Source organism: Cucumis melo, chromosome 6 (genome assembly GCF_025177605.1).
Source record: "Cucumis melo cultivar AY chromosome 6, USDA_Cmelo_AY_1.0, whole genome shotgun sequence".
Classification (NCBI taxonomy): Eukaryota; Viridiplantae; Streptophyta; class Magnoliopsida; order Cucurbitales; family Cucurbitaceae; genus Cucumis; species Cucumis melo.
The window spans coordinates 2986700-3002145 of NC_066862.1; the positions used below are offsets into that span (position 1 = coordinate 2986700).

General features: G+C 36.0%; 4 protein-coding genes across 4 annotated transcripts; 3 read left to right on the top strand and 1 right to left on the bottom strand.

Annotated features, from left to right (window-relative positions):
• Positions 1-20: 20 nt before the first annotated feature.
• On the top strand, positions 21-3838 carry LOC103483525 (probable glutathione S-transferase). The gene is made up of 2 exons (XM_008440208.3): positions 21-552; positions 967-3838. The coding sequence occupies exons 1-2, from the start codon at positions 244-246 to the stop codon at positions 1318-1320; spliced, it is 663 nt and encodes a 220-aa protein (XP_008438430.1). The 5' UTR covers positions 21-243; the 3' UTR covers positions 1321-3838.
• On the top strand, positions 2743-3838 carry LOC103483526 (probable glutathione S-transferase). The gene is made up of 2 exons (XM_008440209.3): positions 2743-3060; positions 3125-3838. Exons 1-2 carry the CDS (start codon positions 2743-2745, stop codon positions 3482-3484), a joined length of 678 nt encoding a protein of 225 aa, XP_008438431.1. The 3' UTR covers positions 3485-3838.
• A 1120-nt stretch (positions 3839-4958) lies between these two features.
• Positions 4959-11283, top strand: LOC103483529 (7-hydroxymethyl chlorophyll a reductase, chloroplastic). Its single transcript, XM_008440210.3, has 19 exons — positions 4959-5106; positions 5206-5305; positions 5664-5748; positions 6220-6331; positions 6604-6688; positions 6798-6839; positions 6971-7049; positions 7355-7406; positions 7596-7658; positions 7773-7870; positions 8421-8456; positions 8535-8596; positions 8899-8926; positions 9755-9834; positions 9948-10017; positions 10103-10160; positions 10480-10544; positions 10686-10780; positions 10861-11283. Exons 1-19 carry the CDS (start codon positions 5037-5039, stop codon positions 10952-10954), a joined length of 1374 nt encoding a protein of 457 aa, XP_008438432.1. The 5' UTR covers positions 4959-5036; the 3' UTR covers positions 10955-11283.
• Positions 11284-12890: 1607 nt separating this feature from the next.
• Positions 12891-14939, bottom strand: LOC103483530 (probable indole-3-pyruvate monooxygenase YUCCA3). Its single transcript, XM_008440211.3, has 3 exons — positions 14018-14939; positions 13437-13808; positions 12891-13188 (listed from the first exon to the last, which is right to left on the bottom strand). The coding sequence occupies exons 1-3, from the start codon at positions 14711-14713 to the stop codon at positions 12961-12963; spliced, it is 1296 nt and encodes a 431-aa protein (XP_008438433.1). The 5' UTR covers positions 14714-14939; the 3' UTR covers positions 12891-12960.
• Positions 14940-15446: the final 507 nt, after the last annotated feature.

Sequence of the window (15446 nt, forward strand, 5' to 3'; positions counted from 1 at the left end):
GCTAATTTCAATACAAGCTTTTTTTACTTTCTATAATTTGACTTTAGAAAAGAAAAAGAAAAAGAAATGAGAATAGAAAACATTATCGATTATTTCAATGGCAAAAAAGTCAAGGTTAGAAAGAGTAAATTAAATGAATTGGTTGGAAAAGTCAAAGTCAACACAAGGATGAAGAAGAAAAAACACCTAAATAAATGAGGAACAAGAAGGCCGAACAAGAAAGCTCCTCCATTATCGACAATAATGGATGAAGTGAAGCTACATGGGCATTGGTCGAGTCCTTTCGTTTATAGAGTTATATGGGCTTTGAGAATCAAAGCTATTTCCTACCAATATGTTGAAGAAGATATCCACAACAAAAGTCCTTTGCTTCTTCACTACAATCCTATCTACAAGAAGGTTCCTGTTTTCGTTCATGGCGGAAGATCTATCTGTGAGTCTACTGTTATCCTTGAATACATCGATGAGACATGGCCACAAAACCCTTTACTTCCTGTCGATCCACTCGATCGAGCTACCGCACGATTTTGGATTCAAGTCGTTGAGGATATGGTAAAGTTAAAGCAGAAGTTTTATGTTGATGAATTTAAATTTTTGTTTAACTCTTGATGATTTAAGTTGATGTATGCAACGATGTAAGAAAAAACTTTTGTCGATGAATTTAGGATAAGTTTCTAAATCTGTTTTCTCCAAGTAATAGAACAATTAGATTAGAAAATAATCATTGGATAAGAGTATTACATTACTTTATAAAAGTTTTGTCCTTTTTGTCATCTTAAATTTTATTTGTGTTTCTAAATATTACTCTGATGATGTTTTTATTGTTAGTTATTAAAATTTTAAAATGTATGTCTCCATTTAATGGTAAACCTTTTTGATAAATCATTTTAGTTTATGAAATTTTTAACGCTTGAAAAATCCGATATATTAAAAGGTGTAATACTAATAATGAAAATATTTCATTAGGGACTAAGCACATGGAGAATGTTTTGTTCGAGTGGAGAGGAACGAGAAAAGGAGAAGCGAAAGAGCTTGGAGATGCTGCAAATTGTAGAAGAGAAAGCTATTGATGACAGAAAATTCTTTGGTGGAGAGAAGATCGGGATGGTAGATTTGGTGTATGGAGTATTTGGATATTGGTTAGGAGTGATTGAAGATCTAATTGGCCAGAAATTGATCGAAACACCTTCCTTTCCTCGACTGCATGCTCGAATAAAAAATTTCTTGGAAGATCCAATAATTCGAGAGAATTGTCCTGATCGAGATAAGATGGTCGTCTCTTTTAAAGCCATAAGAGAGCGACTTCTTCGATCAAGATAATGTTTTTACTTTTGAACCGTCGTAGAATGTAATTTGAACTTCTACCAGTGAATTTTCACCAGAAGCTAAGTACTCTATTTGTCTTTAAATTTGTTCCGTTTTATTCTATATATTTTCATATATCCCATTGAAATCTCGATTTAATCTTTGACTTATCAAATCTCAAATTTCAATAACCGACTAAAATCCTTACTAAGGAAAGCAAAACTTCGTAGTAAGATCCCCTCACCGAAACAAGAAAGAAACAAACAAACCTAAGATTAATTGAATTGAAGGATGGAAGAAGAAGTGAAGGTCCACAGAAATTCCACAGAGTGATTTGGGCTCTACAACTCAAACGCATTCCCTACCAGTTCATTGAAGAGGATTTGACCAACAACAGCATTTTGCTCCTACGTTACAATCCCCTCTACAAGAAGATTTCGGGTGCTCGTCTATCTACAAATCCGCCGTCATCCTCGAGTATATCGACGATGCTTGGCCAAAAAATCCTCTGTTGCCGTCGGAACCTTACGACAGCCACAACTCGTTTCTGGATCAAATTCATTCAGGATAAGGTTGGTCGACGGATCCTTTTCTTGTCCTAATGCTGCTCTTTTTAGGTCCCAAATCACAAGATTTTGAAGGAATTTTTTGATGTCATCAAAATTGATATTGAAATGATCAAAACGTGGTAGGAATAATACCAAATATGTAATTCAATATTGAAAAAGTTTTAGAAGCAGGAAGTACTGATATTTAGGAGAATTTTTACCGCGAGAGTGGAAGAGCGAGAGCGAGAGCGAGCAAGGAAAGAGAGTCTGGAAGTGCCGAGGACGATCGAGGAGTGAAGCCTCGACGGTGGTGAGTTCTTCTGGGGAGATGAGATCGATATGATTGATTTGGTGTATGAATGGATCGAGGTTTTTGAAGAAGTTATGGACCTTGAATTCCCTTGCCTCCAAGCTTGGATGGAGGATTTCAATGCTGTCACAGTTATTCGAGACCACATTCCCAATCACCATCAAATGGTCCTCCATCTCCGCCGTTGCCGCCAACAACAACTGCTTCAATCTGCCCTAAACTAGGAAATGCTGCAAATCGTAAAAGAGAAAGGCGTTGATGAGTGAAATTTTTTTGGCAGAGAGAAGATTGCACGATCGAAATGGAAGCTCTAGCCTCTAACGATTCGAGAGAATCATCCCAATCATGATCAGATGGTCATCACTTTCAAGGTCTTGTGCGACTCTTGTATTGTATTCTGTGTCTGTATCGTGTGATATGTAGAGTATTGCTTCTAGTAATTTAAAACCAATACAAGAAGTCAACAACAATCCATAAAAAAAGTTATAATAATTTATAAAACCAAATTTATAAGTGATAGAGAAGTAAGGTTCTCATAGAAATTGAAATTGGAAATTCAAGATTTACCTCCATTGAAGCATGGAAGAAGAAGAAGAAGTGAAGCTCCATGGGAGTTGGGCAAGTCCTTTCACCTACAGAGTGATTTGGGCTTTGCAACTCAAACACATACCCTATCACTTCATTCAAGAAGACATGGCCAACAAAAGCCCTCTCCTCCTTCACTACAATCCCGTCTACAAGAAGATTCCGGTGCTCATCCATGCCGGAAACCCTATCTGCGAATCCGCTGTCATCCTCGAGTACATAAACGACACTTGGCCGGAAAATCCTCTGCTGCCGTCCGATCCTTTCGACAGAGCTACCGCTCGCTTCTGGATCAAATTCATAGAGGATAAGGTAATTGTTTGCATGTTCTGTTAGATCCGAAGACGTTTTTATGGATTCTTTGAATTTTGCATAGGAAGCAACGATGAGGAGGATTTTTACAGCGGGAGAGGAAGAGAGAGAGGAGGCGAGGAGAGAAACACTAGAAGTTCTGAAGACGATCGAAGAGCGGGGAATCGGCGACCGGAAGTTCTTCGGAGGAGAGGAGATTAATATGGTTGATTTGGTGTATGGATGGATGGCTGTGTGGATAAAGGTTTTTGAAGAAGTTCTGGATATGAAGATTATGGACGGACTTGAGTTCCCTCGCCTCCATGCTTGGGCGGAAAATTTCAAAGCCGCCGCCGTGATCAGAGATCACATTCCCGATCACCATCAAATGGTGCTCCATCTCCGCCGCCGCCGACAGGAACTGCTCCGATCACCCTCAAACTAGTGGCCTCTGCCTTTTCGTTTTTCTACGTTGGCGATCAATACAATCCTATGTATATTTGGGTTTTATAATTATTCGGATATCTGGAGTGAGGATTGAACTTTTGGTTTTGAATCGATTTCTGGTAGTTATAATGTTTAGTTCTTGGTCACACATTGTTCGGTCCTTTTATTAAGAAAGAAAAATCAATCATCCGCGACCTATGATTTCAAATGAAAAGTCTCAACCATGGTGAGACATCACTCGTATGTATTCTAGGTGGTGGGGTGTATGAGTAGGATGTTTGTTGTTATTAATTTGTACAAACGGTCAAGTTTCAAGATGTGAATGAAAACTAATATTATGCTAGCATCAAAACCTTCTTAATTTACTCATTTGTCCTTGAAAATCACCTTGCAAATGTGAACGTTATTTAATGACCTATTCTCTATACTTTATATCATATCCTCACGTTATATATTAGATAGTAGATCCTGAATCCTCGATACTTGATAATTGATACCAACACCCCATTACTTGATGCTCCATGTTTGATGTTTGATACTCGATACTCTACATTTTATTTATGTTATATATGTTTGTTACTCGATGCACAATAGAAAGACACAAAAGGAAAAAAAAAAGTAAAAAATGGAAGATGAAATGCAAAAAAAAGTAAAAACACAGAAAAGAATGTTAAAAAAAGGAAAAACGAAAAAGAAAAAAAGAAGAGAGAGAGAAAAAAAGAAAATATTTAAGGTTAAATGTTAGAGACCGTTTGGGGAAGGGTTGAGTTATGAAGGGTTAGTGTTATGATAAAACTAGTGTTATGATAAACCTAATTTTATTATAGGATGTGTAAGAGTTAAAAAAAAATAGTTTTACGATAAAATGTGTTTGAGGGAGGGTTTAAAAATGTAGTTTTACAAGGGGGAGTTGAAGAGATTGGGTTATGAGGAATTGAAAAATGTTTAAGAAGAAGGAGAGAGAGGAAAGAGGGGTTATCATAACCCCAAAACTAACCCTTCCCTCAAACAAGGGTTGGGTTAAACCCAACTCCACATTGATAACCCTTGGATCAAACGGTACCTTAATTTTATTAAATGAAGACATAGGCAGAAAACTACTGTTTTAAGTGGTTTAAACCAAATACCCATTTTTTCATTTGGACCCCTTATTTTTAAGTCACCTATGCAAATCGTTATAAATTTAAGAAAAATAGGGAGACAAAATTATTATAAAAAACCTACATACAAATCTAAAGATCTTTAGAATTACATTGCTATTTTCCATAAAAGTTTGGGTTTTAATAGTGGTTTTATTTTTATCAACTTAAAAGTATATACTAAATAGAAAAATTAACACATCAAATAAAATTGTAATCTAAAAAAAATTAAAAAAAAAAATTATGAAGTGTAATTAATTTTGTTAATTTGTTTTTTTTTTTTTTAAAAAAGAAAAATATCTGACTATAGACGGCGTGGTTTATCCAACCAAAATAACATATAATATTTGTGGATCAAATGAAACCTCTCTACTTTTCAGAAGCTTTTTGTTTCACTGCCACTCTCCTGTAATGCACGCCATTGCCAACCTCCGTTCCCTTCCCATCCTTTGTTCATCTTCATCTTCATCTTCTTCTCCAAGTAACTCTCTCTTCATCTCTCGCATTCTTCTGATTCCACCGCATAAATGATTCTTGTTTTTTCTTCATAGTTACTCTTCCTTTAATTGTTATGGAACAGATGGAAAAGAACCGAAACAAGTTAAACTCAGGGACGACTGGAGGCAACGCTCCAGACCAATTCCTCCTGGAGGCACCTACCCTGCCAAAGAACATTGCAGGTTCAATTCATTCTAAGCTTCACTGGTTTTTTTCCTGCCTTTCTGTGAATATCACCAGTTGGTTTTGGCGGGAAGGTCCTGTTCTTTGTATTTCATGGCTTTGATTCTCGTTGTTGAGATTATTGGTAAAATATTAGGTTTAAGTAGGTAACATTTCGGGTTTAGTGGTAGTTTAGAATTTTAATGAATAGTATTGGAGTGGGATATCCTATGTTGGAAATTTTGTATTGATATTGAGACATTCGCTTGTTGGAGTCATGTAATTTCAAAACCTATGGAGAGGTTGAATATATATTTTAAGAATTTGGGTTTAGCGGTAGTTTAACGTTGAATTCGATTGTTGGTTTCTTCTTTGCAGTCAATGTGGCTTGTGTGATACGTATTACATTGCTCACGTGAAGGATGCGTGTGCTTTCTTGGGGGATGGCATGTCAAGAATTGAAGTAAGTCTACACTTCTTTCTGTTTGTATGTGTTGTGTATCTTCCTTTACCTAAACTGTTTGATATTGGTTTGGATAATGTTCGTCTGTGAAGGTTGGATGTTGAGTTCCATGTAATATAAAGTTGAACAAAGGACTAGAGATTGTCGGTAAAAAAAAGAAATTCCTACGAGAACAAGAATATGTATTGTGGAGCTAATGTTGTGGATGTAAACTTCTCCTGTCTTCTATACAATTTGACCAGTGGGGATGAAAAGAGATTTCTCTTGTGTGTTGACTATTGATCATACTGTCCTGCTCTCTTTTTCATCCAATTATAGATTATTAATGTCTCAAAGTCAAATTGCACGACTGGCATAGTAGTGGCTCCTGCTCATAAAGTGAAAGCAAATTGCTCGACATCTTATATGAGTAATTAGTTCGTTCATCAGTTTCATAAGTGTGGTATCAGACTTTCACTGGTATTTCATCAGGAAATGGAACCTGTAGTTCACGGTAGAGGGAGGAAAACAGAAACGCTGGATGAGACATATTTTGGAGTTCATGAGAAGCTATTATATGCTCGTAAGATTAAACCAGTGGAAGGTACAAGTGTTTGTAACATAAAAGATAATCTTAGATGTTTTTTCTTTGGTTTTTATGATACTTCAACAGCTTGTTTTAAAATGCATTGTATTGTCTCTTTTTGGTAGTCTCAATGCTAGACCAGGCTACTTGACAACCCCTGTCAATATTTTGTCCTATCCTTATTTGCTTGACTAAATTATCATTAGATTTCTCCAGAAGGCTCCATTTTTTTTTTTTTTTTTTTGTTTATAAATCTACAATTTGAGAACCAAATTTCTGAGAACTTGTAGGAGCTCAATGGACAGGGATAGTAACAACCATAGCAGTTGAAATGCTTAAATCAGGCATGGTCGAGGCTGTTATTTGTGTGCAGAGGTAACTCTGAGGTTTTCTTGATAAAGCTATGTAATACTCTTGGTCTTCATTTCGTGTTTTTCCAATGCCATTTTTGTGATGAACTTTTCATTGTTCTGTCATATTGTAGTGACCCAGAGGACAGACTCACTCCAAGGCCTATTTTAGCAAGGTTTGTCTAGTTTATTTACTGATCTTTGGTAGTTTTGCTAATAATATTCTGGAAACTGTATTGACAAATAGCCTCTCCTTCAGTTCAATTTTCCTGATTTGCTACTATAATTATTCTTGCCTTTGTAATAGGACACCAGAAGAAGTCCTAGCAGCCAGAGGAGTAAAGCCAACGTTGTCTCCCAACTTGAATACCCTTGCTCTAGTTGAGGTGCTTTTCTTTTTCCATTATTAAGATGGAGAGAAACCCAATTTATGCTTCTCTTTATCGTAGGTGGCTTTCCCTTGAGGGAGTTCACGTCAGTTTTCTTAGACTGAACTGATGTTAAAATCTAAGCTGGTAAATCAAATAAACAATCAAATAAGATGCTTAAACTGCCAGATGGGTTTTATATCAACTTGTTAAAGGTCACATGAAAAGAGGGGTACCTGCATTAGCACCCATAATTGTACTAGAAGTCAAATGCTACTATTGTATATTAAATGAGATGTATCAATTTTTTTTTTTTTAAACAGGCTGCAGGAGTCAAACGTCTTCTTTTCTGTGGTGTGGGCTGCCAAGTGCAAGGTAATTCTTTTGTTTTAGTTGGTGGATTTATTAAAAATACCTGTTTGTTGGTATATTATGGTACTCCCATATTTTGGGAATCAAGACAATTTTGTATTCGATGTGTTTCCGGGGTGCATAAAGATCTTTAGTTCGTTTCGCTATTGTGACTTCTACAACTGTAATGCAGAATGATATCTTAAACTGCAGCATTAAGATCTGTGGAGCAGCATTTAAATCTGGAGAAGCTTTATGTTCTGGGCACTAATTGTGGTAACTCTGCAATTTTATTTTTCATATAAGAATTTCTGTTTGTTATGGCATGTTACCCTTACTACTTTTAGATGTCTGTAAGTTTTTAATTATTTTTCTTTTTCATTTCAACAGTGGATAATGGAACTCGAGAAGGACTGGATAAATTTCTCAAGGCGGCAAGTGCAGAACCAGAGACAGTTCTTCATTATGAGTTCATGCAAGATTACAAGGTTTGTTTTGGTACTCTCTCTAGTCCTTGACACACAAGCACATATATACTGAGAAATATAGTTCATCTTATGTGGATCCCTTGAGGCTCTAGATATCATCTCAGTGGCTTAGGTATAAGATTTAGGTTAACACTTAGGCTTCATGTCAATACCTGAAGTTGTAATTGTTAGAATTATGATATTTTCACATTTGAACTTTCTATGCTTGATATTTGAATCCATAACTAGAGAGAAATTTTGATTTTCTCTTTATGAGCTAGATGAAAGTTAGGTGCCAACTTGCCAATTCAAGCACGAGTTAGTAGATAAGGCACATCGCACGTATATGCAGATAATGATATGATCCTTAGCCTTGTAAGGCCGATATCAAATAATGCAATATTCCCCTTTATACTTTGTGTGTTCATTTACATATTGGTCCATGTACTGACTCCATGAAAGCTCGTTGGTTCAGTATGAAAATATGTTTCTTTTCTGCAACTTTTCCTTGAGTTTCAATTTTTAGCCTTAGTGGCATTTCTTCTCAGCCAACTCCTTGTTGCTCCAATAGGTGCATCTCAAGCATTTGGATGGTCATATTGAAGAGGTAATTAAGTCCCTGCAGCTTTATTGTTCACGAACATCTTCCTTGAGGTGCCTCATCAAGTTAACCTTACTGAAACAGGTTCCATATTTTTGTCTACCCGCAAATGACTTGGTTGATGTTATTGCTCCATCTTGCTACAGGTATTTTTTCTCATTGTTTCCCATTTCATTTGGTGGGCATTTTGCATATTTTGCAAAAAAAATTACGTACTCCACAAGAGAAAAGTATATTTATTAACAGGGAGAAACAATTAGATTTAAGTACAAAATTGTATATTATGTTTGATCCTCTTTTTAAGACAAAGAATTTTGTAAAGGAAAAACAATACACAAATGCGACGTTTAAAATTTGCATCATGCTATAAGAAGTTACTTTTCCTAGTGATGTCTTTTCTTCACTCATTCGAAGTTGTTAACTACTTGAGTTTTGGTTTGCATTGCAGCTGTTTTGATTATACAAATGCTCTAGCGGTGAGTATTTCTACTCATCCAACTTAATATGGATGCCATGTAATTTCCTACTTATATCTAATTGTTTCTCCTCCTTTAAATTGGTAGGGGTGCAATATATTTGGACTTATGATAGCAACATATTGTTGTTACTTCGTCACAATATTTGTTTGAATGCAGTTTAATTTTTTTATATCTAATTCTTTACTGGTTGTCAATTTGTAGATAGAGGTAAAAATACACTGTAGAATGTATGCCCAACAATTTGAGATTCAAAAGTTATTTACAGCGTGAAACTTGGGCCAATTGATAATATTTGTTTAGTTATTAAAAAAGAAAAACATTGAAATTGATCTTCCAAAATTATTTCCAGCGGCAAACTCAGGCCAATCTAGAATGTCTCCCAAACAATTTGAGATTCAAAACTTAATTGATAAATGATAGCTTAAGGCAAATGGTGGTACACTCTTGGCCAGACATAAACACTATTTTATGGGGATCTTGCCTGTGTTTTTTTCCCGTCAAAATTAGTCCGGCAGGATTCAAGTGTATCCAACAAGGCCTAGAAAGAGGTACTAAATCATTTGCCATGAAGTTCCCTGACCTGAAAGATTTAAGTTTATTCTAGTTTGATCTAGAAGTTGATGTCTTGTGGATACATTGAATTTGAAATGTTAAAAAACTTAATTTTTTTCAAATGAATTGAAGTGGCCAGTCTTTCTTTAGATGTGTATGTTTTCAGACGCATCATTAACAATTAACTTGTTTTTTTACATGTGCTACTATGAAGCTGTTCAGGCACAAAGTACTGTTTGACATCATCTTTGATAAAATGGTGTAAATTTTCAGGATCTAGTGGTTGGTTACATGGGTGTGCCAAAATATTCTGGAATCAGCATGACCCAACATCCACAGTATATTACTGTTAGGTAATATTGGTTATTTCTGTACTTTCCATGACCGGCCATGTTACGAGACTATTTTGTGTTGATATTAGTTGACATTGTAACATTTCATTTTTGTTGTTTCCTTAACATTGTAGAAATGAGCGTGGTAGAGAGATGCTGGGCTTAGTAGAACAGTACTTAGAAATTACTCCAACAATCAGCACTGTAAATTTCTTGCCATCCCATATCTTCTTTAATAAGAAGCATGGCATATATTACTAAGAAAGTAAGACTAATATTCTGCGCTCAGGGTAATCGAAGACCTTTAGTTATGGAGACTGTGAAGGCAGACGACAATGCTAAGCTTGGTATGTATGGCAACATCTTCAATCTCTCAATCATCAATTCTAATTTTGTGCTCTATTTTTTGTCTCTTCGGATTTATTTTTAAATCAATTTTCATTCAAATGTATTGTGTCACAATATACCATTTAATCTATGTGGAGCTGCTTTGCAATTATATTAATAATTTATCCTCTAATGACCAGAACTCCCCAATCCTTGATTATTTTCATTCTGGAGATGGTCAGATTATGTTACTTGTCATCTCTTTAAAATCATGGAAAAGCAGCATTTCCAAGCTTTGTTCTACGACTTTGATTTGTATACTTGTGTTCTTACTCTCAGGAAAAGGTCCTTCAGAGCCTGCTCCAAAATTCATTGGGAACATCATAGCCTTCTTTCTGAACTTGGTAAAAATTTTCTTTGCTAAACAATCGTTGTGTAAATGAAAAACAAAATAATAACTCGTAGAAATATAAGTGTTCATTGATCTATGATACACTTGATAAAGTATATGTAAAAACTTCATTATCTTGGTTTTTCTTCTATAGATTGGCCCAAAAGGTCTGGAGTTCGCTCGCTATTCACTGGATTACCATACCATCCGGAACCATTTATATGTCTCCAGAATATGGGGAAAACAAAGGTAAACTGGATTAAGCTGTGTCTGGACTCTTTTATTCTTGTTTCCTTGTCCTCGTTTTAATGATGATTTATGGACTGCAGAGCTGATAAACATGAGCCCACATATGCTAAAAAGATAGTGGATTTGTACAACCAGAAGGGTGAAATTGATCGCATACTTTCCAACACAAAGTAATCGTACTGTTCAGTGACCGTTGGCGCTTGCTCTTATATTACTGGTTCTTTTGCTTTTCATTGCACAAACTCTGAAGTCACAAAAGTGATCATGAAATGATTTCTTGGAACTTCAAGATTCTTGCTACCAAATCTTGGTTCCACTCCTTTTGTGTTATTTCAATCCCTGAATCCTCCTCCTCTTTCTATGGGTTGTTTGCTGAATCTCTTTGGACTGTAAGAGACGTTACAAGTAGTTTTTCCAGGATTAGGCTACAAATTGTAGTAATGAACATTTGTACCAATTTTAATAAAGGTTTTGGAAGATGGAAGGACTTTCTTTTTATAGAATTTCATTTTGAAAACGTAATGCAATCTTTTTTTTTTTTTTGGACATGCTCAATTCTAATTGCTCAACAATTCTGAATGATGGTCATTATACTAAATGAAATAAATTAAAAGATTATTGTTCGATGAAAATTTACAAGGTTTGTAGGAAAAAACATGGGAGGGAAAGAATCTCTACTAATTCAATGTCTGACACTTTCATTTACGGCAACAAAACACTGTTCATAAATGTCAAATCAAAATAAAGATGCATATGAAGGATATACCATGGTTTCTAAACCTAGTGAGTATTTCCTCTGACTAGTGGTAAATTTGTCTCTTACCATCATAGTCTCAACTGAGTTAATTTGTCATTTATAACAAGAAGGGATGGGCTTTTGATGAACTAGGAAAATGTTATGGGTATTTACTACCCCATGTGTTTTCTTCTCTTTGATGTCTCAGTAAGAGGTTGCATGGTTTTATGAGAACATTGGAAACTCTAGTGGGATTTTTGACAAAGACTGCAGGTTTGGACTTCCATGTTGTAGGTGCTTCGTGTTTTGCAATAATCTAGAACATTAATTTCTACTTGACTGAAATATATACCAAAAATTGATGCAGGTAACATGTTCATGAAGAATCACGATCAGGTCAAATTGCAAATTCTTTCTGCAAAGCTTTGAGTTTGTGGTGCTGAAGAAGAACATTTATATGGGCCATGGAGTTATAGCACTATGTTTGGTTGAATCAACAGCATGGGGAGTCATATGGGTTGTCTTCTCCTTTACCCTTCCCTACAGGTGAATTGTCTTGTCCTTGTTTTTAGTCTTAAACTCTCTTCTTACTCATTAAGGCTTTTGGAACACAAAACATCCGGTTTACAATGTACAACTTCATGTGCAGTATGTTTTGTTATAGCTCATTTTCATTATGCTGTTGGATTGCATCAGAACATTGGCTGTGAGTTCTGTTGTTTATCTTGTCATAAGTGTAAGTTAGGTGTGTAATGAAGAATCAATGCAATATGGATTCTGGATTCAAGCAGACTAAAGAAAAGAGAGCGTAAGCAATTAGCAGGTACTGATTGTTTTGAATGTCGAGAACTTTTTTACAGTTGAAAAGTTGTAGTGGCAAGAGAGATTTGTTCACATGTATAAACTAAGATAAGGTTACACTTCTCTGCTCAGACCATGTGCAAAGCAACATGGAGACAGAAAACCCTGAAACCTTTTTTCTTTCTTTCTTTCTTTCTTTCTTTTTTTTTTTCATTGTGAGACCAAGACTGGGATCCCCTAGTGGAGATTTGTTGTGTTGGGAGGAATCATGGACTTGAGGGGCCACATTTTTGTTAGTGGGCCCATTGTGGATTCACTATGGACACATTTAATTGAAACTTACCATTTCTTAAGTGGCCCACCTTTGTGTTGGATTTACAATAGAGAGAGAAAAAGAAAGATTTCAATTACAATTACAATTACAATAAGGTAGATCCAGAGAGGGAAAGTCAATAGGAAAGAATAAAAAAAACAATAAGCCTCATCTTCCTTTATACAGAAAGAAATTCTTAACTATTTTGCTGTGTTGGGAATTATAATTTTCCCTTTTTTTTGGAGGGGGAGAGGGCTCTACTAATTTGTTTCTTTTGCATTGTTTTTTGTTGGTTACTGTTCTTCACAAGATAAAGGCAGCCCTTTTGCATTAAAAATGTGAAATGCATCTTCTGTGGCGAGCTGCCACTGATTTTCTCTTTTGTTTAGTATCTTCTTTCCAGCTCTTGGCAATGTCCTGAGCTACATTAATGGCGTCCAGTGAAGCTCCTGCTAAGCCTTTTCTTGTAAACCCAACAGCATAGAGTCCAGCTTTGCCTTTCCACCCATTTGGGAATGGACTTTTTGGAATCCCATCACTGGAAAAGAACTCATTTTCCTGTGCAATCAATTACTATATAGCTTTAGAGAGAGAATCAAAAGTTTCTATAAACAACAGTAAAAAGCATTTTAGGACAGAGGAGCTCTAAAGTTGGACACAAAATATGGAAGAACTGAAAGGTATTGGACAGTAGACTTCAAAAACTGAACCCAACTTCCATAACTGTCACATGGACTCACAACAAGAGCTCAATTCATAATAGGGGGAAATGCCAAATTTTAAAAAGTATTAAAAAACATGCTGACCTTGAGCCAAGATGGAACATTGCTGCGATAGCCAGTAGCTAGAATTACAGAATCAATCTCTATAACTTCTCCATTAACCAGTTCTACTGCACCTCGCCGGAATTTTTTTATTCCGGCCACCACCTTGACCTCGCCGGCTCTTATCTTCTGCAGTGCTCCAATATCCAACACGGGAGTCTTCCCAGCGGCATTCTTAAGCTGCAAAGGTCCCACTGATGGCCTTTTGAGTCCGTACTTCTCAACGTTCCCAAGAACAAGTCTGGCAATGATCAACAGCATCTTGTCCACCATATGAAGTGGCAGCCATTTCATGAGTGAAATTGCAACTTCAAAAGTTGATTTTCCAAGTATTTCTCTTGGCAATACATGAACCTGTGGATCAACAAAAATTGCACAACTTCCAAGTTATTACTCCAATGATTATCCATAAATTTAAAACACAAAATTTCATCTTTAGATGGAATTGAAACGGTTAGTTTAAACTTTTAGAAATTTGGTTGAACTATGTTCAAATTGACTTTACAAGTCTATAATTGAAATAGACTACTTTGAGTTATTTGATGTAACTTAAGTTGACTCACCGAGCTTCGTACCACCATGGATGGCTTGGCATCATGGTTACAAAGATCAAGTGAAATTTCCATGCCAGAGTTCCCACACCCGACGACAAGCACCCGTTTCCCACGGTAAGCCTCACCGGATTTGTATTCACAAGCATGCATGACATGACCACCAAATTCCTCCATCCCTTCAAACTCTGGCACAACCTTCTCAGCATTCTCTCCTGTGGCAACGACTAACCACCGGCAAATGTACTCGACCTGAGTTGGCTTCGGACTCAACGAAAGGGTTTTGACTCGCCACAAGCCGAAAGTTTCATCATACTTGGCCGACTGTACGGTTTCGTTGAAACGTGGAGTTATGTCAAAATGGTTGGCATAGGATTCCAAGTAAGAAATGAACTGAAACTTGGAGGGGTAAGCAGGAAACTCCTCTGGGAAAGGGAAGTTGGGAAGTTGACAGAATTGCTTTGGAAGGTGAAGTTTGAGACGATCATAGGTCCGGTGCTGCCAAAGAGAGGCAATGCAGTCAGCTCGGTCGACAACAACAAACGGGACTCCTTGTTGTTTGAGAGCAGCTGCTACTGACAATCCAGACGGTCCTGCTCCGACGATCACCGGTCCGTTGACCCATATACACCGATGATCAAAGAAGTGATCACCATCCATGGTCTGAGCCAATGGAGGAATACTGATACAGGTATTATTATTCATCATAATAATTTGTCTCTTGTTTTGTTAAGACTAAGTGGTAGAGAAAAGAGAAAAGGAAGTTGAACAAGTTTAAAAGGGGAGTTTGAGAGAATAGAATGTAATATTCACTTTTTATTTTTGTTTGTGGTTTTTGAAGATGGAGAGAGTTGAAATGTATGGAATGGCTTAAATAGGGGATCGGCACAATAGATGAAATGAGAGAGATTCAATAGCATGTGATGTGAATTTGAAAAAAGAAAAAATTATATAAACTTTATGGTCTCTTTCTTCTGAGGTCCAAAGCATTTATTTTGTCTGATTTAAACCCATAATTTATGCTAAAACAAAACCCAAGTCAGTCATTGAAGAGAGAGGGAGATAGATAGAATTTATTTATTTATTTATTATTTGTTTTTATCATTATTATTTATATATAGTTTGTGTATAGAAGAAGTTGTAAACCAGGGGCTCTCTTGTGCTGCTGTATCTTGGCAAAGATTTTCTTTCAAACTTATCATCATTTTTATTATTTTCTGATTCTTTAGGGAATTTATTCTGTGACGATCTCAACTACAAATTTGACCCACATGACTTCAAATGACTCATATCCCCTTCTTCTAGGATTTGCCTAATGATTTTTGTTATTTTAGTTTAATTATTATTGTTTAAGTCTATGTTAATAGTAGAAAGAGAGATTGTATGTTTAGCATACTTTTCTAAAAAACAGACTTTTAGGAAAGATCGTCTATATATCAAT

Excerpts from the sequence above, each read along its gene's own strand:
- LOC103483529 (XM_008440210.3), top strand. The coding sequence starts at position 5,037 with ATGCACGCCATTGCCAACCTCCGTTCCCTTCCCATCCTTTGTTCATCT. Across the intron at positions 5,107-5,205 it reads ATCTTCATCTTCTTCTCCAA|ATGGAAAAGAACCGAAACAA; the intron begins GTAACTCTCTCT and ends GTTATGGAACAG. Across the intron at positions 5,749-6,219 it reads ATGGCATGTCAAGAATTGAA|GAAATGGAACCTGTAGTTCA; the intron begins GTAAGTCTACAC and ends GTATTTCATCAG.
- LOC103483525 (XM_008440208.3), top strand. The coding sequence starts at position 244 with ATGGATGAAGTGAAGCTACATGGGCATTGGTCGAGTCCTTTCGTTTAT. Across the intron at positions 553-966 it reads TTCAAGTCGTTGAGGATATG|GGACTAAGCACATGGAGAAT; the intron begins GTAAAGTTAAAG and ends ATATTTCATTAG.
- LOC103483530 (XM_008440211.3), bottom strand. The coding sequence starts at position 14,713 with ATGATGAATAATAATACCTGTATCAGTATTCCTCCATTGGCTCAGACC. Across the intron at positions 13,809-14,017 it reads CCATGGTGGTACGAAGCTCG|GTTCATGTATTGCCAAGAGA; the intron begins GTGAGTCAACTT and ends GTTGATCCACAG. Across the intron at positions 13,189-13,436 it reads ATGTTCCATCTTGGCTCAAG|GAAAATGAGTTCTTTTCCAG; the intron begins GTCAGCATGTTT and ends TTGATTGCACAG.
- LOC103483526 (XM_008440209.3), top strand. The coding sequence starts at position 2,743 with ATGGAAGAAGAAGAAGAAGTGAAGCTCCATGGGAGTTGGGCAAGTCCT. Across the intron at positions 3,061-3,124 it reads TCAAATTCATAGAGGATAAG|GAAGCAACGATGAGGAGGAT; the intron begins GTAATTGTTTGC and ends AATTTTGCATAG.